A 25,753-nucleotide genomic window follows, 5' to 3' on the forward strand; every position below is an offset into this window, starting at 1 on the left:
ATCATTTAACACCTTCAATTTGGCCATTTCATTTTTCAGCTTTGTGATTCTGAAGTCTTTTTTTACAGGCTAACCTACTCAAGCCTGCCATCAGATCCCCTCCCCCCAACCACTCGGCCTCATTATCCCACTCTCCAGCACACCCAGGGGCTTGCAGCTTGCGATGGTCACATAGCTCCATCTCTCTCTATTACACGTCTCCCCCCCCCCCCCCCCCCCCCCCCAACCAACCCACCACGCCCCTCCTCCTTTGTTCCTTTAATGTTTGTTTAAAAATGAAATAATTTTGTGTCTGTACAAGAAGTAAAAGGGACCAACCTTGCGTCAAGGTTCTGTGTCTGGTAGGAGGCAACTAGTGCGGGCTGGTTACATATTTCATACAAATCCAGATGATGCTGTTTGCAATCCACCCAACCAGTCATGTCTGGGCGTCAGCACCAAGCTGCAGGAACTCTTGTTTGCAGGCTACATTTAAACCTTGCAGAGTATTCCGGGCCCCACTGAACACTAACGCAGTTTTAGTCTATTGAATTTTGTGTTCGGAAAATTGAATATGTTAATTCAGTGCAAGAGACTGTGACATCCCTGACACTGCTGGGAAATTCAACCTTCTCCCTTCCTGAATTAACAATTCAAATCTTTTTCTAATGTTTTACATTTGTCTTTAGCAAACAGCTTAAATGTCATTAACAAAATGATATATATTAAAAAGCACTATTATTTTATTACAGTTTAAAATAGCTGTACAGACAGTAATCATACATTAGCTTCTAGTTTCACGAATACATTGAAGCTCCCTGCTTCAGCTGAATTAAATCCATTAATGTCGATTGCAAATCGTAGCTGAGTATGGAAGGTTCCTTGCTGTGTTTCGGGCTGCAGATATCTACACAAATATTCACATCACTTCTACAGTATACAAAGCCTGACCTTTCTTCTTTATTTAAGAAAGATGCTTTTGAAAATCTTGCCTCTCCTCTCCATTCACACTAGATAATCACAGCCAGAAGAAGGTCTGACAGTTTATGTAATGGTCTCCTGAGGCAATTTGTCATGCCAGGTATTAGCCATCTTCTGGAGCTTAGTAGCCCATTTGTTTCCTTTTTGCTATGTGCAAATAGTTTAACAGAGAGCTGGAGAAAGAATTGCCATTCATTCAGTTTGACATTCGAGCTGTTTCTACATGACCATTGTACTGGCTCTCTTAGCAATTCAAGCCTTAGGCAATAACCCCATCCAACCTTCTAATTATTACTCCTGATGATTGGAACGTTCACATAATAATAAGCTCTGCTTCACTAGTATTAGTAAAGAACTGGTCATCTTTTCACTTAGAATGTAAGACTTATTTGTTTTCGACTGCTAACAGGCTAAGACTTGGCACCCTTACCTCCCTACACTAAACTTTTTCATTTGTAAGCAAAATACTCAAGATCTATGTTCCTATGTTCCCAACACAAAAGAGACAGAATGGCCATTGGCAAACAATCAAGATGGTTAGCAATATCTCAACCAATCACACTGAAGCACTCCATTCTATTTCAAAAGATAGAAAGAGAAAAATCACAACAGTACTACAGAAATTTGCACCAATTTCTTAACAACAGTCTTATATGTGATTTATTTTTACCACTGCCCCCTGACCCATTTTCCACAATAAATACAAAGCTTGTTTTGCATCTGAATCCAAAGTATTTCTTTTTATACATTTTCTCCACTATTTCTAATTGAAGGACAGCAGAAAAGACCTTGCAACGCTTAATTAGCCCAGTATGTAATTTAATCCTTTGATAAACATGGAGAGCATATTCTTGATTATTACTGTTCGTCCACTAAGCTACTAATTTACATGATTCAATTATATCTTGTGTTTGTTGCCATTTGGTCAGCGAGGGAGGGGACTCATCTTTTATATGTAATTTTACAAAGGACAAAGGATTATTACTTCAGCGATATTTGAAGGAAAAAATCTTCAGTAACTGCCGAAAAATGTAAAAGAACAAATGTCTACAGTAGTAAACAGGAATCTCTTTCTCCTCAACTGTTAATTCTGATCAAACATAAAATATTCAGTGGGTCAAAAGGGTATTTGATTCACCATGAATAACTCTATTAAGGTCACCACAGGCTCTCTTATTGCACCACAAACAGCCACACATTCTGGTGCTGGAAGGCAATCGTTTCAAGGAATCTAGTTATTCTGAGCACACTACACCACATTTTGTATTGAATTTAGAAAATCCCCCAGCTATTTTTAGCGTTCATCATTGACCATTTAAAAAGAAAGTTTCTTTTTTTTAGTTAGAATGAATGCTGTAAACAATCAAAACTAAACCAAAACTATTAACCACAAATATGTTTCAACTTTAAATTTTCACTGTTCAGGCACTAAGTCCCAACTTCTTACTCTTTATGAAAACACGACACACATGCCATTGCACATCGGTAGTACTGATGGCTCCTTTCCCCCCAGCATTATATCGCTATTGACATTCACTGTGATGAAAACCTTGACCATTCACTTCTCCATTATGGCACATAATGAAAAAATTAAGAGTATTTTAGGTAAAACTCATATATATAAAGCTGCCCTCCATCAAATACAATGCCGCAATGGAAGCAGAAAAACACTGATCAATCGTGAACCCACAACCATAAATACAGAAAGGGATGTGTGTGCAAGATTCTTCAAACAAATTGAACTTTTGACTTTCTGTGTGACCCCCCGGATGGTGAAATCCACGGGGTGGGATTCTCCGTTAGCCGACGCTGAAATCGGGAAATGCGATTGGGCGATAATCGGTTCCAACGGCGAAGTCGCGGCAGCCGCCGATTTGACGCCAAATCGCAATGCTCCAGAACCTCGACAGCGACGTCAATACGTTCCAGAACACAGGTACAGTAGGCACCGTTTGCAGATCCAGACCCGACTTGGTATTCTTCGGGGCCTCCTCAATTCTCCGCGCCCGATGGACTGAGCTCCTGACGCATGGTTCACTTGTGCTTTTAAAACTCGTGAAACTGGCGTGGCGACTACTGAGGGAGAGGGAGGAGGTACGTAAAGTGTCCAATATCACCATAGTTTGCTGACAGTTCTGCCGCTGGCCAGGGGGCTTCTGCCAGGGCTGAAGGGAGTAGTGGGGTGTGGCAAAGAGGTGAGCTGTGGGGTCGGGTTGGGCGGTCATGGAACACCGTTGGTGGAACACCATGGCAACCATGTAGCTGCACACACAGCTAACAGCCCACTTTGAACCTAGTGCCACGGGTCGTATAGGTGACTTCTGGCTCCAGTCAAACCAGCAGCTGTATGGGCGCGCTCCAGCACAACTAGTGCCATTTTTTGGCTGGGATAAGTGTGTGTAGGGAGTGAAATATGTATGTACGGCTACAGCTTGTCAGACTCCCAAGTGTCGATCACGGACCCGGCAACTCCCACAGCATTTTCCATTGGAATCTATTGTGTTCCACGCAGCACCGGTGCAAGCCCCTCAACGGTAGTGGAATCAGTCCAGGTGTGGGGAGGGCCGATCCACAGGCGGGGGGGGGGGGATTTATCAGGGTTTGGGGGTACTGTGGGAGGGTACAAACGGAAGATCGGTTTTATGCCATCTTTACTGGCGTAAAAGGCCGGCATGGGGACATAGCCTCAGAATCGGAGACGCCACCACTTAATCTCAGAAACAGAGAATCCCTCCCAAGGTAACTCAAAACTACCAAAAATACAAGCTGAATTATAAACTTCAAGAGTTGACAGCTTTGTCTAGTTACTGCTCTTGAACAGGTACGGGTCTTCACTTGCTGCAAGCTTTGATTATAAAATCTGCATTTATATTGGGCTGAGACCTATGTATGGAAGTGGCAGAGCCGCAAACTGAATGTAAACTAACTAAGAGTCAACTGTCAGAAAGACATTTGTGGTGCCGCTGCCACTCATATCTCTCACACAATGTAAAAACAGCTTGAGAAGGCAGCACAGTGGCGCAGTGGTTAGTGCTGCTGCCTCATGGCGCCGAGGCCCCAGATTCGATCCTGGCTCTGGGTCACTGTCCGTGTGGAGTTTGCACATTCTCCCCGTCTTTGCGTGGGTTTCGCCCCCACAACCCAAAGATGTGCAGGGTAGGTGGAATGGCCACTCTAAATTGCCCCTTCATTGGAAGAAAATTAATTGGGTACTCTAAAGTTAAAAAAAGCAGCTTGAGAAATGCACTGAGATAGGTTTGGATTTGTCATCATCTTTGCTCACAGCCTGCAGCAGGGTAGCATGGTGGTTAGCATAAATGCTTCACAGCTCCAGGGTCCCAGGTTCGATTCCCGGCTGGGTCACTGTCTGTGTGAGTCTGCACGTCCTCCCCCTGTGTGCGTGGGTTTCCTCCGGGTGCTCCGGTTTCCTCCCACAGTCCAAAGATGTGCGGGTTAGGTGGACTGGCCATGCTAAATTGCCTGTAGTGTCCTAAAAAGTAAGGTTAAGGGGGGGGTTGTTGGGTTACGGGTATAGGGTGGATACGTGGGTTTGAGTAGGGTGATCATGGCTCGGCACAACATTGAGGGCCGAAGGGCCTGTTCTGTGCTGTACTGTTCTATATGCATTGGGTTAGTTGCTCTCAGCTGGGGTAGTATTTGCAGCAATTGAGATCAGAACCTCAGCTTAGTGAAGAGAAATAATATACAGGTTTCAGAACCCAATTAATATCCAACAAGAAAGTACACTTGTAGATGTCAGGTAAAGAATTGGGCTTGGATATGATGTCCTCTAAGGTCAAAGAGCTTTCCAATACTCTCAATCCTCAGATATAAGCAGCTTACTCACACACATGGAATGTGTGGGCCTGCTCCTCCTTCTAATTCATATGTTCATATGAGTTGTACCCCAGTAAAAGTTAATGACTTTAAATGTTGCGAGGAAGTAAGGAAGAAAACTGGCAAGATAATTTATATTCCTGGTTATCCAATTATTACATTTTACCTCAAAGTAATTCCTTGAACTATTACACAGCATTCACTGTACTGAAACAGTCCATTTGGACCAACTGGTTCATGTTTTATACCAGCATCCTCCCAACCTTCTTCAACAACTACAAGCATTTACATAGCACATATAACATGGTAAAACACTCCAAACCATCTCACAGACGCATTATCGAACAAAATTGGACATCAAGGAAAATAACGATATATTAGGTCAGCTTTGAAACATACATAGAAAATATAAGCAGGAGGAGGCCATTTAGCCCTTAGAGCCTGCTCCGCCATTCATTATGATCGTGCCTGATTATCAAGTTCAATACCCTGATCGCGCCTTCCCCCCCATATCCCGTCACCCCTTTAGCCCCAAAAGCTAGATCGAATTCCTCCTTGAAATTATGCAAAATCTTGGCCTCAACTACTTTTTGTGGTAGTGAATTCCATAGATTCACCACTCTCAGGGTGAAGACATTTTTCCTCACCTCAAGTTTACTCCTTATCCTCAAGCTATGACCCCCAGCTCTGGACTCCCCCACCATCGGGAACATTCTTTCTGAATCTACCCTGTCTAATCCTGTTAGAATTTTGTACGTTTCTATGAGATCCCTTCTCACTCTTCTAACTCCAGTGAATATGAAATGAAAATGAAATGAAATGAAATGAAATGAAAATCGCTTATTGTCACGAGTAGGCTTCAATGAAGTTACTGTGAAAAGCCCCTAGACGCCACATTCCGGCGCCTGTCTGGGGAGGCTGGTACGGGAATCAAACCGTGCTGCTGGCCTGCTTGGTCTGCTTTAAAAGCCAGCGATTAGCCCTGTGAGCTAAACCAGCCCCATATTTCATAGATCTTTATTTTCATAGAATTTACAGTACAGAAGGAGGCCATTCGGCCCATCGAGTCTGCACCGGCTCCTGGAAAGAGCACCCTACCCAAGGTTAACACCTCCACCCTATCCCCATAACCCAGTAACCCCACCCAACGCTAAGGGCAATTTTGGACACTAAGGGCAATTTATCATGGCCAATCCACCTAACCTGCACATCTTTGGACTGTGGGAGTTAGTCTCTCCTCATATGACAGTCCCGCCATCCCAGGAATCAGCCTGGTAAACCTTGGCTGCCCTCCCTCCATAGTAAGAACATCCTTCCTCAGGTAAGTTCAGCACAGTGGCACAGTGGTCCGTACTGTTGCCCCACAGCACCAGGGCCCGAGTTCGATTCTGACTGTGTGGTGTTTGCGCATTCTTCCCTGTCTGCATGGGTTTCCTTTGGCTACTCTAGTTTCCTTCCACAGTCCAAGGATGTGCAGGTTAGGTGGATTGGATGTGATAAATTGTCCCTCGGTGGTGTTACAAGCATAGAGTGGGGGATTGGGCCTAGGTTAGGGTGCTGTTTCAGGGGGTCGGTGCAGACTCGATGGGCTGATTGGCCTTGTTCTGCAGTGTAGGGATTCTATGGATGCTAAGGTTTATTTATGGATCGTCTCAAAGAATGTTTAGGGATAAAATTGAAGGCATGTTGCAGCAATTACAATCAGGGATGTTGAAGAGGCTAGAATTGGAGGAGCACGGATATCTCAAAGGATGTTACGGTGAGAGAAAGTTACAGAGGTAGGGAGGGGCGAGATTGTGAAGGGATTTGAAAACATGGATGAGAATTTTAAAATCAAGATGTTAACTGGAAACCATTGTAGGTCAACAAGCACAGCAATGGCAGTTAAACGGGATTTGCTCAGAATTAGGGAATAATTAAGAATCTTTACTGTCACAAGTAGGCTTACATTAACACTGCAAGAAAGTTACTGTGAAAAAACCCTCGTCGCCGCATTCCATCGCCTGTTCGGGTATATGGAGGGAGAATTCAGAATGTCCAAATTACCTAACAGCACGTCTTTCGGGACTGGTGGGCGGAAACCGGAGCACCTGGAGGAAACCCACACAGACACGGGGAGAACATGCACACTTCACACAGACAGTGACAAATAGGCAGCAGAGTTTTAGATGATCTGAAGTTTATGGAGGGTGGAAGATGAGTGACCAGAACAGAATGCGCTAGAATTATCAGGTGCAGAGGGAACAACTAAATAGTTAGGGGTGAGCTGAGGCAGAGGTGGAATGGGTTGATGTAATTGAGCCTTAGTGATGTGGTTCATCTCAGGGTCAAATACAACACAAAGGTGATGAACAGTCTGGTTCAGCCTCAGAGAGTTAACAGGCAGAGTGATGGAGTCAATGGCTCGGGAATTTATTTTGCAGTGGGGACCAATGGCTTCATTTAGTCTTCCCGATATTTAGCTGGGAGGGACTTTCCACTCATCCAGTCCTGGATATTCGACAAGCTCTAACTCTATGTGTATAACCTTCTGTTCTTATCTATGTTTACTTAGCTTTCTCTTAAGTCGAAACCTTATAAATGATCACAAACCGAACCTTGTTAATCAAACACTAACTCAGATTTTATTACAAGCAGAACAAATAAATGATTTAAAACCGCTTACCTTCCTCAGTTTCATGCCAGACAATCCCTTCCAGGTTTACACTAGTTCCTGGTTCGCAAGGTCCAAGGCATTCCGGCTCAGTCACTACTCCAATCTCGCATGTGTTTATACCCATTGAACGAGTCCTTACTAAAAGCTGCTCAACTGGTGCAGCAATGCTAGATGAAGAGGGAAAGTAGGAAGGCAGAATCTGAGGCGGCATGCTCACAGAGATTGGTGGTGGAGGTGCAGGCACAGTGAACAAGGGATCAACCTGAAAAAAATAGAAAAATATTACCATATGTACCTATAAAATGACAATCCAATATGCCGAGAGTAGGTCTGCAGCATCAGCATTTTTTTTGCAGGAGGTAGGCTATATCTCAACATCCTTGCCACAGTCAAATAATTTCCTGTACACATACAAAACAGAAAGCATCACTCAGCCTTTATTGCCAATGAATACTCCTGTACAAACATTGTGTGATTTTAAACCCTCATTAATGTAATTACAAATAAATACAGCAAATGTCAGTTAAAGATGCCTTTGGAAAGTATCGTGCAATATTAAACAATGATATGAAACATCATATGCCGAGCACAAAGGAAGATGGTTGTGGTTGTTGGAGGTCAATTATCTCGGTCCTACCACATCATTGCAGGAATTCGTCAAGACTAGTGTCCGAGGTACAACCATCCTCAGATGCTTCATCAATGACCTTCTCTCCATTATAAATGGGGATGTTCGCTGATGATTGCACAACACTGGGTACCATTCAAGACTCCTCACATACTGAAGCACTCCATGGAAGGACATTCAGCAAAGTTTGGGCTTATAAATGGCAAGTTGGGGCAGCACGGTGGCACATTGGTTAGCATTGATGTCTCACGACGCAGAGGTCCCAGGTTCGGTCCCGGCTCTGGGTCACTGTCTGTCTGGAGTTTGCACATTCTCCCCATGTTTGCTTGGGTTTCATCCCCACAACCCAAAAGATGTGTAGAGCAGGTGGATTGGCCAAGCTAAATTGTCCCTTAATTGGAAAAATGAATTGGGTAATCTAAATTTTAAAAAAATAAATAAATGGCAAGTCACATTCATGCCACACAAATGCCAGGCAATAACCATCTTTAACAAGGAAGAACCTAACCATCTCACTTGACATTCAATGGCAACACCATCGCTGAATGAAATGAAATGAAATGAAAATGAAAATGAAAATCGCTTATTGTCACAAGTAGGCTTCAAATGAAGTTACTGTGAAAAGCCCCGAGTCACCACATTCTGGCGCCTGTTCGGGAATTCCCCCTTTATCAACATCCTGGGTGTTACCATTGAACAACCGACCCATATAAATACTGTGGCTACAAGAGCTGGTCAGAGTCTGGGAATCCTGCAGCAAGTAACTCACCTCCTGACTCCCAAAGCCTATTCATCATCTCCAGGGCTAAAGGCCTGTGTGATGCAATACTCTCCACTTATCTGGATGGGTGCAGCTCCAACAATACTCAAGAAGCTCAACACCAGCCAGGACAAAGCAACTCGCTTGATTTAACACCCCATCCACCACCTCAAAAATTCATTTTGGCGAGGCAAACCATGTGGTGGGGGCTTCTGGTGAACTTGTGAAAGTGGGCTATCGAGGAGAGTTCAGTGTAAACTGCACGGGCGGGATTCTCCGCGCTGGAGAATTGGCGGGTGCGGGAATCGCGCCTCGCCTGTCGGCGGCCGCTGGTAGCGACCCCCCCGGCGATTCTCCGGCCCACGATGGCCGAAATTCCACCCGTTCTATGCAGGTCCCGCAGGCGTAAATTGGAGTAGGTCCCTTACCGGCGGGACCTGGTGGCACGGGCAGGCTCCCACCAGGCGATCGGGGCTCACCGGGCCTGTGCCGTGGGGGCACTCTATTCCTCCATGTCGGCTGTGTAAGCCTCCGCGATGGCCGGCGCGAAGGTGAATCCCCATTTGCGCATACGCGGGGATGACGGCAGCAGCCGCTGACGCTCCCGCGCATGCACGGACCTGCGCGGCCGGCGGATTCCCTTCGGCTCCAGCTGGCGCGGCGCCAAAGGCCTTCCACAGCGTCCGGCGGGGTGCAAACCACTCCGGCGTCGGCCTAGCCCCTGAAGGTGCGAAGAATTCCTCCCCCGCAGGCCGTCCGCAGAGCCAGGTCCCGCCGGTATGGACCTGGTGTAATATACGCCAGTGCGACTGGCCGAAAACGGACGGCCACTCGGCCCATCGCAGGACAGAGAATCACCGGGGGGGGGCTGCTGCCAACGGCCCCCGACCGGCGCAACGCGATTCCCGCCCTCGCAGAAAAACCGGCGCTGGAGAATCCAGCATCGGGGGCGGGATTCACACCGTCCCCCTGTGATTCTCCGGGTCGGCAGGGGGTCAGAGAATCCCGCCCCCTGTGTCACGGGCTGACTGCTTCAAATGCACACTGGGATCAGTGTACATCCAAAAGGTGCACTGCAGCAAATCACCAAGGCTCCTTCAACAGCATTGTCCAAATCCACAACCAATACCACATAGAAGGCCAAGTGCAGCAGATGCTTGGGAACACCACCAGCTGGAAGTTCCCTTCCAAGCCACAATCCGGACTTGGAACTACATCACCATTCCTTCACTGTCACAGGGTCATAATCCTGGAACACCCTGCCTAACAGCACTGTGGATGGACCAGCACAACATGGATTGCAGCGGTTCAAAAAGGCAGCTTACCAAAACCTTCTCAAAGGATGGGCAATAAATGCTGGCTGAGCCATTGACGCCCACATCTCGTGAACCAATTTTAAAAAAGGACCCTTCTGAGAGTCAGGTCTGCAGTAGGTAACCGCTCAGTGAAAGCACGGGCATGCCCTTACAATGTAATTCATGTGGATCACAGTAATAAAACTGCTGACTGGCAAAAGGAACCACATTCTCACTATACCAACCCTGTACTTTGTAATATAATACCGTTAAAAAGCTATGTCTCTCCTTCCCCAACAAAGCAAGATTTGCTGGAACACATAAAGCTGCAGGGAAAGACAGTGATTGTTTTAATACTGGAAGACACATTCTTTGATGAAACCTTCGTTGTTGTTTATTGAGAATCCATCTCAAATTTTACCACAAGCAAAAGACTGTAATCAAATGTAGCCCCACGCAGAATATTACAGGATCCCCCCACACCCCCCCCCCCCCCCACCACACACATGGGCCAAATTGAAACTAAATTAGAATAAAGACAAGAGACACAAAACCTATTCAGTGTAAAAAGACGAACAATGTGCCGCTGATGATGCAATTTCCATGAGGCAACACTGATACCATCTGTTTCACTGAGCAACTCAGTCCTTAAAATTTCCCACACAAATGTCAGAGTACACTAGATGCAAGAAAATCCCAATTTTATTTTCAAATGTATTTTTGAGGATTGATTTACATTGTTCCCTCCCCCTAGTCTCATTTACTGCTCTCATATCCATCCTATTGTGAAGGCAATTAAAGGCACAAGGCAGTCTTTTCTTGTGGCAGATGAGCACATTGAAAGCGGGGATCAGCCATCTACAAAACACAAGGTGCACAAATCTTAACAGCTGGACCTGGCAGTCTGTTAAAGCCAGGGAACGAATGTCAGAATCAGACTTTCTGCGCTTTTCCCTGTGTTACTCAAAAGTGATTAATCCCACGTGTTACTGTGTACTGATCAAAATTCTGGCAATTCATTACGGAAACCAGAGCAAAGAGAGAGAGAGAAAGCGAGAGCCAACATATCAGGTTATCCACTCCGCAGAGATTCACACACTTCACTAAAATCACACCCAAATGTTAGAATGAGTCCAAGTCTTTTCAAGCCATCGCCCATTAATGCTTGTAGTGCAAAATGTTTGATTTTTCACTTTATGTTGCACTGTTATATAATAATTTGATGATCACCAATCTGTGTCGCACAAGTTTCAAAAGATGCAATGCTTTTGAAACTAACTGCAGAAACATTCCAAAAATAATTGTGCCACCTATTTACTTTTTTTTAATTTAGAGTACCCGATTATATTTTTCCAATTAAGGGGCAATTTAGTGTGGCCAATCCACCTAACCTGCACATCTTTGGGTTATGGCGGTAAAACCCATGCAGACACGGGGAGAACGTGCAAACTCGTGCTACCTATTTACAACCAAATCCTTTTGTATACTTTAGTGATCCTGCAAAGTAAAAATTTACATCTGCCAATATCTTTCTTGATTGTGTAGTTTGCATTCTTTCTTTTGTTCCAAGTGTTAGAAAGTGTACGGGCATTTTGTCCACTAGCAAAAAATATCTATTTTTAAAAGCCAACTCTAATTTAACTAAAAGATATTACAGTACCACCACCAATCTAATCATTAGTACTCCAACAGCAGTCATGTGAACACATCAATTATGGGCTAGTGCCAAAAACTCCAGAGATCCAGCAGATTAACAGGCAATCCTCTGTTTTACAAGCGCACATCAAAAGGAATATTAATAAGAGGAGGGGGCGGTGTGAGAGCTTGTCAGGCTGATTCAGCCATGGATGTAAAGCATTTCCTCCAGCCTTTTCCATGAAACTATTCCGTGAAAGAAATTGGCTCCAACTACAAAGTCTATAGCCTCCACCTTTTCAAAAGCACTGTTGCGATCACTGTAACATTTAGAAAAGTAAGAACTCTGGAGTTAATTTTCTCCTGCCATTCTGACAAGCATTTAGGGGCTGGGTAATTCAGTCCTCCTTCTTCCAGTTTTCACACCTCCTTTATGAGAGCAGTTTTATCAACATTTAAAATCATTTATGGGATTAATTTCAGTCCATAATGGTGAAGGGTGTTGACCCAAAACATTACAAAACAACTGAAGCCAAATCAAGGTGCCATCTTTCATATACTAAGAGTAGAATTTGCAATGAGTATTCCAAAATTAAGGTGCCTTACAGCTCCAGAGTTTTATTATTTAACACACTTGGGATAATTGTATCTCAGGTGTGTATTCATATCTTATACATGAGTATTATTAGTCTCAAGAATACAGCAAACGGGTATAAAGACAAGGTAGCTTGTTACATACTTGCCTCATCTTCATGGTGTGAACAATCATTTCAAATGCAGATAGAATTTACATTTACAGCCTCCAAATCTACCAGTGCTCTTCCAGACCACTCAAGTGGCCCATTGCAAACTACTGACTACAATATTACCAAAACCTCTGGAAATCTATTACTGTCACTGAGTATACCAGCAGTAATTCCCAGCAGGACTCACACCATTGTGAGTTTTTCTCCCTCCCCTAAATCCTCGTGCTAATACAGCTTTAATGACCTGTATTGCAACACTTGCTCTGCACAGTTACCTCCTGATTTGAATTCATTGCAGGAGATTTACAAGGTCAATAGCATCAGTCAGCATTAGGCATGCAGAGATTTTAAGAGGCCTGGAATGCTGTACATAGAAAAGCACAAACTGTAACCAACGGGTGAGGATTAAAGGAAAGGACCATTTTTAAAAATGGAACGCATTATTTTCCATGACATCTAGTTAAAGAAGCATTTTCAAAATGAAACCCTGACATTTTACATATAAGGGTGTTTTTTTTTTCAACAGATAAAACACAATTTTTTCTGTAATTAACAATCACATTCGCAAAATTACATGTCTCAAAGCAGTGAAGCCCCAATTTTCTTTCGCAGGTCACCAATTGTAGAAAAAATAGGCAATCTGCCATTTTTCATTGAACTCCTCCCCAGGTCCTCCATAGAGGCAGTTGATGATCTATAGATCCAGTCTGCTCAATGTGAACAAGCATTAAATTAGACTCGCAGGAAACAAATATTCAAATAGGGGTAGAAATGTGGCCGACTGTTGTTTAGTCCTCGTCTAGTAGATGGTTCTGGTATCTGTAATTAACATATGGATGCAATCTTCACATTCACTCAATTAGTCACAGACGTTGTGGGTAAGCTGAGAAAGCAAATGCTGCTCATCACAAGGATTTACAACCACAAGCACCACACAATAAGCTAAATTCTTCCTATTATGCATGCACAGCCAGTAAGTGCAAACCAATTTTTTTCTTCCTCCGTCTCCTAAATAAGCACAGGTTCTGCAGAAAACCTTTAAGCAATTCTCACTGTCATAGAAAGGAATGAATCCAGAACAATAATGCCTTTCATGGCAACTGTATTCAGCACAATTAGACTAACCAGTTTTATGTTTCCTTCCAGCTGTGGAGATGCAGCAAAGCGAATGATTCATTCATGCCACAAAAGGAACTAATATAAATGTCACCCAACACTGAGTATGAAATGAAAGTGCACGTTTAAAAACCAACACCCGCTGTAAACGTAGCTTATTCCAAATGAAAGACAATTGGGCCGGATTCTCCCATCCCGCCTGCCGCACGAATGCCACGGGCAAGCCGTGTAGAATGGAAAACTCCATTGACCGAGGGCGGGATTCTCCGGTCGGCAGGCGAAAGTGGCCGGATAATCCCGCCCAAAGTGATTGTTCTGAAAGATGGTTCACAGAGAATGGGAGTTCCTCTACCCCATACTAATTTTCTCCCTTCCTACACAGAACCTATTAACACACAGTATTATAGTTCTACGCTTCTCAAGTACTCATTCTTCATTTGCAACTCCAGATAGTTAGCAGGCTATTTCTTTTTAAAATAAATTTAGAGTACCCAATTCAGTTTTTCCAATGAAGTGGCAATTTAGCGTGGCCAATCCACCTACCCTGCACATCTTTGGGTTGGGGGGGGTGAAACCCACGCAAACACGGGGAGAATGTGCAAACTCCGCACGGACAGTGACCCAGAGCCAGGATTGAACGTGGACCTCGGTGCCGTGAGGCAACAATGCTAACCACTGCGCCACTGTGCTCACAGCAGGCTATTTCAACAAGAGGGAACCACTGTTTGAAATGGTCCACACATGATGTCCACAAATGTACACTCACCCATTGGTGGGCTGAGAGAGTGGGAGTGGGGTTGCATGACATCAATTTTGCTGTCAGAAACAGAAGCCTTTGGTGATTTCCCTGCTGCTTAGCCGAGGAACGTTGAGGGAAACTGTGACAATACACTTGCCCTTTGATCCACCATCCTAGCTTAAATCAGTTAATTCAGCGGAGGCCAGCGATGGAACCTGAGACTTCCTTGATTTGTACAGCTGAGTAGAACAAGGCTCCTATTAACCCATTAAGGTTAAAAGGTGTTCCTCTTATTCATATCTGCAATTTTTCCTGGTTCGACAAGAATGCTTGCAGTTAATCAGTCAAAGCTTTTTAAATTTTTTTTTTTTTAGGTATTTTTATTAAGGTTTTGCAGAATTTTTCATAATAATTAGACAGTAGTAACAATAATAACAAAACAAACTAGAGTGAACATTAACATAGTGCAAAAAGAGAATATCCAATAACAATTAAATAGATATTACCCCACGCGACCCAGTCTTCCCACACCATCCCAATGAAGCACTCACATCCCCCCTACGGATTGCTGCTGCTGCTGACATTTTAATTTTCCCCGAGAAAGTCGATGAACGGCTGCCACCTCAGAGAGAACCCTAGCGTAGACACTCTTAAGGTAAACTTTATTTTCTTAAGGCTGAGAAACCCAGCCACGTCGTTAACCCAAGTCTCTACATTCAGGGGCTTCAAGTCCCTCCACATTCATAAAATCCGTCTCCGGGCTACTAGGGAGGCAAAGGCCAAGACATTGGCCTCTTTCGCCCCCTGAACTCCTGGGTCTTCTGACACTCCAAAGATCACTATCTCTGACTCGGCACCACCCGTGTGTTAAGCACCTTGGACATTGCCGTCGTGAACCCTTGCCAGAACTCTCTAAGCTCCGGGCATGCCCAAAACATGTGGACATGGTTTGCAGGGCTGCCCTTGCACCACATACCCCAAAACCTCTCGCTGCCGTCATGTGTGCCCAGTGGACCACTTTAAATTGAATTAGACTGAGCCTGACACATGATGAGGAGGAATTAACCTTGCCCAGGACCTCTGCCCACAGACCCACTTCCAACTCCTCACCTAGCTCCTCCTCCCACTTGTCCTTGAGTTCTCCACCGGGGTTTCCTCCGCCTCCTGTAGTTCCTTGTAGATATCCGACACCTTCCCCTCCCCCACCGAGGTGCCGCTCCTTCCACCTTCTTGTACTTTCTCCACTGTCCCCAGATCCACAATGTCGCCACCACAACCGGACTTGTGGAGTAACGGGTCAGCGAGAACGGCAAAGGAGCCGTTATCAAAGCTCCCAGACTAGTACCTTTACATGACGCCGCCTCCAGCTGCTCCCACGCCGCGCCCCCCCCCCCACCATCACCACCACCACCAATCGTCCACTCCCTAATCATAGCTATATTGGCCGTCCAGTAGTAGTTGCAAAAGTTCAGCAGCGCAAACCCCCCCCCCCGGAGTGCGCTCCAACAGCGACCTCCTTACTTGCGGGGTCTTATTCGCCCACACGCCCTACTCACCCGCTTAAAAAAGGTCTTAGTGATGAAGATGGGGGGGCACTGAAAGACAAACAAAAATCTGGGGAGGACAGTCATTTTCACGGTCTGCACCCTCCCTGCCAGTGACAACGGGAGCATGTCCCACCTTTTAAAGTCCCCTTCCATTTGCTCCACCTACCAGGTCAGGTTGAGCCTGTGCAGGGCATCCCATTTCCTGGCCACCTGTATACTCAGGTAACAAAAACATTTCCCTACCATCCTGAGCAGCAGCTCTTTCAGTCTCTCCTCCTGCCCCTTGGCCTAGATCACAAACAACTCGCTCTTTCCCATGTTCAGTTTGTATCCTGAAAAACTACCAAAATCCCTCAGGATCCACAGAACCTCCCCCATCCCCTCCACAGGGTCCGAAACGTATAGGAGCAAATCATCCGCGTATAGCAAGACCCGATGTTCCACCCCCGCCCCGAACCAGTCCCCGCCAGTTCCTCGAGGCTCTCAGTGCCATAGCTAGCGGTTCTATAGCTAGAGCAAATAATAATGGGGAGAGGGGACACCCCTGCCTCGTTCCCTGGTGAAGCTCGAAGTATCCCGACCTCAGCCAGATTGTACATATGATTGCTACAGGCACCTGGTACAGCAATTTCACCCAGCCAATAAAGCCCTCACCAAACCTCCCCAGCATTTTCCACAGGTACTCCCACTCCACCCGGTCAAAGGCTTTCTCTGCGTAAGCTTTTTAAATATTAACACTACTTTAAACACAAAGAGAAAGTTCAAGAAATCCAGAACTCAATAACATAACTAAACTAAAACTCTTGCCTGTTGTATCACTGATTACAAAGCCTCTTCTGACACCACTGTCTTTTGAATAAATAAGATCTTATTTTTTCACGAAATATTCCTTAACATCAATCATTGGGGAAGCTTGAGAAAAGTTTAAGTGCAGTACAATGTCCAATATTTGATCATGGCAGTGTGCCAGAATAGGTCTTGCAACATATCACACATCCCATTTTGTGACTAATCGTGTTTAGTACTGTTCTTAATGGTTGTTGCTGAGTCAATACGGTATTTGACAGGATGGGGGTTGGAGAGTTGCCATTGTTCAGAATTGAATCATATTCCCACAATGGAATTTTAGATACAAAAAATGCTACTATCCTGTTCAGCTTCAAGGGTTGGGGAAACAATCAAACCAATCCTGTCTGATCTTATAATAATTTTCCAGCTCTTTTGCTACAGGCAGCAGTGAAGATCTGTATTCACCAAAAATACAAAATATAAGTGACTTTTCATTAAATGTTTAACTTCACCTTCGCCCTGTGTAACTCCAGTTTACTGGGCATTTGTGGTGTGGGTGTGGTTGCAGCCTAAGAGTTTATAAAAATGGTAAGATTCATGCATTTTTTTTTGCAAATGTAAAAATATGCAGCATTCAGTTAGTGTTTAATAGATGCTATCACAACAGTAATTTAACTCATTTAACAATGTCCGAAATGAAGGTTTGCAGATACAAATGACAGGATCCGCAAAGCAATAGTTCTGTTCTTTAAGATTCAATTATGTCTTTCTAGTTTAGTATAGATTATATAACCAATAAAACTAACAAAAAAAATCGTTACAGAACATAGCCTCAACTGAGCTGCTTCAGTAAATTGATGTGTTAGGCAGGTTGGTTCGATGTGGACTGCACTCGATGCAGGGAAGTTAGAAACAGACGTCTAACACTGGAAAAGATCCAACACTGTTTTATTCAACTATAGAACTGCTGTACATATTCAGCTGTGGGTCGACACTATATTGATCTGATTGGTGACCTTGTAGTAGCCTGACCAGACGTACTAGCTACCGCATGGTGTTTGCACTTGCTAGCTCATGGACTCTGACTCTCTCAGTAGCTGGGTCCCGAGAGGGCGGGAAACCTAGTGCCCTCTGGCTTTATAGTGGCAGTGTCCTGTCTGGTGATTGGCTGTACTGTGTTGTATGCTTACTGGTCATCCTATGTGTCAATCTCTGCCTGTCTGCATCTCATTATATGCATGAGTGGATATTCTGACATAAATGAGGTTACCACACCCTGAGCTCGTGCACGGTCAATTCTAGCCCCACTGACCCAGAGTTGCAACACAGCTAAAATGAGATGTTTTTAAAAATAAATTGAAGAGTACCCAATTAATTTTTTCCAATTAAGGGGCAATTTAGCGTGGCCAATCCACCTACCCTGCACATCTTTGGGTTGTGGGGACGAAACCACGCAAATACGGGGAGAATGTGCAAACTCCACACAAACAGTGACACAGAGCCGGGTTCGAACCTGGGACCTCCATGTCGTGAGGCATCAGTGCTAACCACTGCTCCACTGTGCTGCCCGTAAAATGAGAGTTTATTTAAAATACCCACGGTCCATGATTGAGCCCAATAAACTAGTCAGCAGATTTGTAACTTTACAACACAAGCAACCTTTGATTATGTACAGTATTATAATTAAACAGACAGAAAATGTAACTGACAATCTATCTACTATCCGTTTCCCAATGTCCCCATTCTAACTCGCCCCACTACCTACACACACACAGACAAACAACACAGAGGGGAAAGGGGATGGAAAGGGAAAGAAAATATTAATAAAAATAAAAGAATAAAGATCTTTGATGCACTGGGACAACTTCCAGTCAATGTCTTTCTGAGGTTCAGGCTTTTGTTTTCGTACTTCTTCGTTCCAGGCTTGTGATGGTTTTCTCTGGCAACTTTGTCTATTTTCTCTGCAGTTTCAGCACCATTTCAGGTTTACAGCAAAGGATGTGCTAGGCACTCACTGCTTACAGAACAATTGAACAATTCTTTCACTTCGGCAAGCAGAAGAGGTCTAAACACTTCTGCACAGTTCTCTCAGAAAGCATTACGCAGGATCCAATCACTGATAATTGTCAGGCAGAACAGTGCCCCTGCCCAACCCACCGGCTGCCAGTTAACCAATCAAACCGAGTCCCTCCAAAGCTGGTTCCTAAGATCCACTCAGTGCCGAAGAGTCTGGTCTCCTCTCCAAAATACAAAACCTGGGAACGCACTGTCCTGGTAAGCAGGCTGTTTTAACTTAGTCTTCTGCTTAAATGCACATCCCGATTATGGGATTCACAGACTAAAAATAATAAAAATAAAATAAATGGGAACAAAGAAAATACTTAGAAATGTCTTATAATGACAGTTGTCAACTTCTTTACCCGGGACAGGACACAAAATGCACAATCCTCTTGGTCATCAACTTAGCGTGAACAGATTTATTTTACTGAAGTGAAGACTGAGGGTGACACCATAGGTGGAATTCTGATGGCAAAAACCCTATTTCCCCCCCCAACCCAAAACTGAAGGCTCCATCCACCTCCCTAGGATGCGGTTATTTTCAGAACTAAAATGGCTGACTTTCTCTGATACTTCTGCCAAAAGGTGATCTGCCCTGTAGATGCACCACACAAAATGACTTCCAGACCCTAAATAAAATAAAACATCCAAAAAATATTTATTTTTTTCCCAGTGGGGTATTTGTCTCTTCAGAATAAGATCATTTCTGGGATCAATCACCCTTTTCAGCAAAGATATGGGGCCAATTTAAAGACCTCATTGGGACACACATCAGTTCTCAGCTGTAGCATACCAAGGGTGCAAAAAATATAGGAGGTTTGAGAACTCCCCCGTCGAGACCCTTAACATGTGGTTGGGAAATGTAGCCAGATCCGCTTTACTAAAATTCAACGAGCCAGGCCAGATGGGGCAGAATCTCATCATTGTCAGGTTCTACCCCATATTCTTGGGCCCCTCCCAAAAGAAAATCAGGTCTTGTGTCCTCTCTGTGGCAGAATTGTCCCATCTGCGACTAGGTCCCATGGCAGGGGTGCGAACAGGGAGTGTTCCTCACTGCAGATGCTGTGGTGTTCTGTGGTCCAGGATTTCTGGTAGTTTCCACCTCAAACTCAGGAGGCAGCCCCAGGCATTGTTTGAGTGAGCCCCAGCCTCTGCACGCTACGTTGCTCCAGATGTGTTCTGCACATGCATGTTTTCGTGCTGGTAGAGAATAGGATGTGGATGGAAGATTCTGGTCAGGACATCATCTGCATCCTGTTCGTGGGAGACAAATTAGTTTCACTCCGGCCTCCAGCGGGTTTCATGATCCGCAATGACCGGCGCCAGTGGAAAATCCTGCGGGAAATTCACTCTTGCCGAATTCTTACCCCCCCCCCCCCCCCCCCCCCCCCCCCCCCCAACACCCCCATCCACCCCCACTACTGAACCCACCAGAAGCCATAGGAGAATTCCACCAAAAGCCTGCACTTTCTGGGCACAGGTCTTTTGATGAGCACTTGGAGTCAGATGGAAATGCTTGGGGTTTCTCAATGCAAAATGCAAAATTTCATTATATATTCACCTCCTCCTTTCTATCTAATGGTCGAAATGGGACTGATATCGGCACAGCTTAACTCGGTGTAATTCTGCTGAATTGACAAGTCTTGGTGCAAATATAAAACGGAACCACAAATAAAATTCCACGCAATATTTAAGGTCATGTCAAAAAAAAATCATTCAAATTGTATAATACAGTTTAGATAGACACCACATTGATTTGCAATATCAACAATAGTAGTGTAATATTGATGAGGCTTTACCTCTGGAAAAAAAAACATTTCATTCCAATTTACTCAATTAAGGGAGAGCAATGTAGCAGTAGTTCTGAGTATTGCAAAATGCTCAGCAGTGATTCACAATACAAATTAATGCTTGCATATGGTAATTAAGCCACTGATTTATGGATGTGTATGCTTAGTGCAACCAATTACAAAAAGGAAAGCTTCAGAGGCACTAGTAATACAGGAGAAAGCTTACAGCAAGAAATGATGTTAGCAACCCCTAACAGGAAATGCATTACTGCATTTCAGCTTCTGAAGTGTCTTTATATCCCCCCCCCCCCCCCCCCCCCCCCCCCACCTCCCCCGGCCTGAATCAGTAAATAAAAAGGAATTATGTGGATGTAAGACTCAAGTATTCAACGTGACTGCACATTTAAGATTTTGATGCACATTTATACGGTTTCAAAATTTACAGTTCATTTTTAATGACCTCACATATCATTCCCAATCTCAGGAACTGTCCACCTGATGAAACAAAATGACCACATGGCCTACATCACAGCCTGGTCCAACAGCTATTCACAAAACGTCAAGCATGGCAAATTAATCACCTCAAATCCTAGCAACTCATTAACACGGGTCACTAATTAATTAGGGTGCTGAAACAATGGCAGATTTACAGCATATAATGTTTTTCCCACTCAAAAATGTTCAAATCACAACTCAAGCATTTTCTTTGATTTCCTTTCTTTAAAATACATTTAAAGTACCCAATTTTTTTTTTCAATTAAGGGGCAATTTAGCGTGGCCAATCCACCTACTCTGCACATCTGTGGGTTGTAGGGTTGAGACCCACGCAGACACGGGGAGAATGTGCAAACTCCACACAGACAGTGACCCGGGGCCGGGATCGAACCTGGGTCCTCAGCGCCATGAGGCAGCAGTGCTAACCACTGTGCCACTGTGCTGCCCCTTGCCATGATTTCCTGAAGCGTTTTCCTAGCCCCCTCCTTCCCTCAATTCTATCCACAGTGGATGTAAACCTATCCTGCCAACAACTGGTGCCCAATAGCTAGAAGCAGCTTGCCATGTCAAGTTTCTGTCAACCTACCAAAGTACACTGCCATAGCCCATCCCCCACCCTTTGTTCTCCTGAAAGCGCTTACTGTGTTCAGCAGAAAACTGCCTTCGCCCGTTAAGAATGTATTTTGCCTCCTGTTTTGACTAGGGTGCAGGGGGGGGAAGAGGCACAGACGAGAGGCAACTGAACAGAAATAAGAAACTACCATTGCATTTCCAGCCCGATCACATCAAATTCTTTCTGCTTCTCACCCCCATTTTGAACAACATTTGGCTAGCAAATTGGACCTTCTCTCTATAAACAAATGATTTGCTCTACAATTAAGCCATTCATATGCTTTCCTTCTGTTGGCCATCAGCCAACAGCAAGCTCATAGGCTCTATTATAATTTAGTGTGGTTAAAAAGGCAATAAAGCATGTTTCAGCTTCATATGACTGCAATGTGATAAGAACAGCATCATCAGAATCAAGCTGACAGGGTAATGACCGCAATCGTGTTCATTACTTAACCCTTTGCCCTCCGACCACCTTTTTGATCAAGACTCCCATTTCTTAAAAAATATCAACTCAAGAGAGATAGACAGAAGAAAGGAATAAAATCCTAAGTCACCAACCTTTATAAATATTCAAATGTTATCAGTGCAATGTAATAGCCCATCAGTTATTGAATGTGCACAAATAATGTACATTATCTACAGCAGGTTTTATAAGTTTGCTTTTGAATATCTGTTAGTAAAGTAACAACCTGTATATTTAAAACCAAAATTTACACTTTAAATATATGCATGTATCTAAAATGCCGGGATAATATTGGCAGCAATATATTTTGGTATGTTTCGGTCCTAATTATTTTGCACTTCAAATTTCTAAATTAATCTTGGGTTGACACAACCCAGGGATTACATCAAGAATCCATCCCTGAATACCACACCCTCTCCCTTGATGACATCTGCTGCAGGCATGGCATCAACTTGGCAACCTATCTGAACTTGATCCGAGCTTCCAACCCTTCAGCTCCCCATCACCAAGAATGCTTTAGTCCAACCGTAGATGACGTCCACCTCTGTCCCAATCTCAGCCCATCCGCCAGTGGAACCTTCATTTACATCTTTGCGACCTCCAAACTCAATTATTCCAATATTCTTTTGGTTAATCTCTGAACTTCCCATACCCGCCATAGATGGAAGCTAATCCAAACCTTTGCTGCTTTTGTATCTAAATCCTATTCACTCAAAGGTCTCTGATCTTGCCATTCCACATTAGCTCTATTAAAATTAAAAGTTAGAATCCATTGTGTTTGAACCCTGCCGCAGTCTTGTTTCCACACACACACACACACACACACCACGGTATCCACCTTCAGCACAACTTCCTCCAAAATCTCTCTTCATTTATAATCACCCCGCACAGCCCCCACCACCGCCTATTCCTATGCACCCCTCGACTGGGAGCCATGCCTTCAATTGTTTTAGTTCAATGCTCTGGAGTTCCCTCCCATAACTATTACACAGTACAATGCATTGATGTGGTCAATGTCTTCTTGCTGCAAATATTATATTAAGCCCAAAAAGAGAAATAAACTTCAGTAACATCTTGCACAAAACATTTCTCAATCCGGGGCAACACCCTGAGGTACATTGTGCATTCTGCTATCCTGGAACCTTGAATGGTTTACATTACTCATATTTTATGAATGCATTCTGCAGGAGCTGTAAACAGCAAAGCCAATGACAGTAAAGGAGATGGCATTGGGAAGCAAAAACTGACAGCCTTGAAAAGCCAGAGGCAATTTAAGTGCCCTGGGATTGGAATTAAAAATGTTACACTAATCACACATGACTTCTCCCATTACGGAATAATAATAACCCCGTTTCTTTTGCTTTGGGTATTTTTAGTAAAATGAAATATGTCGTCTATTTATCTCATGATGAATCCAAGTGAGCTTTCGCTATCCAACCTCCATCGCATTTTTGGAATGCTGCTAGCTTTAATCTTACCAAAATCGGTCTCCCCTGGCTTCTAAACAGCAAACATTTTACTACTGAAATTGTATCACTGCAACGTTCATCTGTGCACAAACTGCCAAAGTCAATATTTTGTGCTGCGCACCAACTGCACAATTAATTTTTGACAAGATTTTACTCAATGCTTAGGATTCTGCTCTTTAAAGTTTAATTTCTATAAAATGAGGCATGAAGCAGAATTGTTGCAGAGTTCAAAATGCATGTTAGAACTCGGCTACATGGGTAGAACTACTATATAGATACTCATCTGCTGGTTTTCAAGTTGCAAACAACACCACCAACTTCAAAAAAGTTTGTCCAACAGTATTAACATTGCAATAGCTCTCCCCAGTTTCCCAGTCAATCAAGCATCTGAACACCACTGTTTCATTACAGTCTGGGATACAAGACACCAATATTTATCTTACTGTGTTTGCCACATTCACTTTGTAAAACTGTGCTTTTATTTAAAACAAAACTGGACAGCCCTTTTGAATAAAGCAGAATATTATCCTGAACAATTAATTTTCTCAATAAATTGCTTCCTTGCTAACATTAAAATTCTCTGCTGGCTCTTGCTATCTTTGTGCAAATCTTGGGCAACAATGGTGCGCCGCTACCTTTTTCACTGGGAAATAGAACAGGTCTCTTTGTGCATTTGTCATATATTATTTTAAAACAGGAATTGGCTAGTGAAAGATCAAGGCTGTGAGGATAAAAATGGGAGAGAGGGATGGGTCTTTCTAAGCACTTCAGACATTGCCTTACAAAGGCAAGATTGTCCAAAATCAATGAGTGCAGGACAAAGAAGGAATCTACTTTCCAAGTCAGGAGAGGAGACCGGATTTGTTTATTTAAAATGAATGTATAAAGACGATTAATCTAATAAGAGTGGCCGTCAGGATTAAAAGTGCATAGGCATTGCCCAAGATACAAAGACCGAAAGAGCCAGCAGAGAATGCAAGGAGAGTTCTTACAGAGGAAACAGATTGTATAGGATAATATAGTGATGCTGTAATGGAAACAGCTGCTTGCTTTATACTCCAGTGTCTGGCATCTGCTGCAGCATCATGGGAAAGGTTGGTTTAGGATTTCGACAGCAAATGTAAATTCAGACAACTAGCCAAACAGCAGGATGCAGAATGTGCACAAAGAGTAGATGAACTCTTTAGAATCACGGTGGAAGAATGGGAAAACAAATTCCAGCAGTGCTTGGGTTCTGATGTAATACTGGGAAATACAACTTGAAGGCAGTGGATTTAAATGAAATATCCCGTCCGGTTTGGGTTTGTATCTGGGCATTAACGGGCAATAATTATCACAATTAAATAAACAGCATAGCGCAGAGAATTAACTACTGTATCTGTGGTGTATTGCTTCTCTGCCTTCTCTGACAGTACAGGCCTGAATAAGGATTTGATTAAATGCTTCACCTGTCAATGCAAATCTACTTAATCAACATTCAGTGCTAAATACACCATATGTGAAAACTTCAGGAGAAAGTTGAAAAAAATAAATATACTCTTTGATAAAGCTAAACCAGTACAAGGCCATCTGCTTCAATTAGAGGACTCAGATTAGAAAAAAATACATGTTTACAAGACAAACCTGTTCTCTTTGAGGAAAGACTTCCTTGCACAAGAAAAGGATTTTGCAACCTTTTACTCACTGAAAATGTACGCTTATTGTTCAAAATGAGCTTATCCCAGCAAATAACAAGTTTTTGATTTGATTTATTGTCGCATGTACCGAAGTACAGTGAAAAGTATTTTTCTGCGGCCGAGGGAACGTACACAGTACGTACACAGTAGACAAAAGAATAATCAACAGAGAACATTGACAAATGTTATTTCAACAAACAGTGATTGGTTACAGTGCGGAACAAGGGGCCAAACAAAGCAAATACATGAGCAAGAGCAGCATAGGGCATCATGAATAGTGTTCTCACAGGGAACAGATCAGTCCGAGGGGGAGTCGTGGAGGCGCCCTGTAGCTGTGGGTAAGAGGCATTTCCTATGTCTGGATGTGCGAATCTTCAGACTTTGTACCTTCTGCCTGATGGAAGCGTCTGGAAGAAGGCAATGCCTGGGTAGGAGAGGTGCCTGATAATGCTGTCTGCCTTCCCGAGGCAGCGGGAGGTGTA

At 43.8% G+C, this 25,753-nt stretch overlaps 1 protein-coding gene across 5 annotated transcripts in view; it reads right to left on the reverse strand.

Moving 5' to 3' along the window:
• Window positions 1–25,753, reverse strand: part of znf608 (zinc finger protein 608) — a 102,907-nt gene that overhangs the window by 65,340 nt on the left and 11,814 nt on the right. For all 5 annotated transcript variants that reach the window (XM_038804988.1, XM_038804991.1, XM_038804987.1 and 2 more), the window contains one exon: window positions 7,463–7,715. In XM_038804988.1, the coding sequence (XP_038660916.1) occupies window positions 7,463–7,715 (253 nt within the window). The remainder of the gene's footprint in view (window positions 1–7,462; window positions 7,716–25,753) is intronic.

Source organism: Scyliorhinus canicula, chromosome 8 (genome assembly GCF_902713615.1).
Source record: "Scyliorhinus canicula chromosome 8, sScyCan1.1, whole genome shotgun sequence".
NCBI classification, from domain to species: domain Eukaryota; kingdom Metazoa; phylum Chordata; class Chondrichthyes; order Carcharhiniformes; family Scyliorhinidae; genus Scyliorhinus; species Scyliorhinus canicula.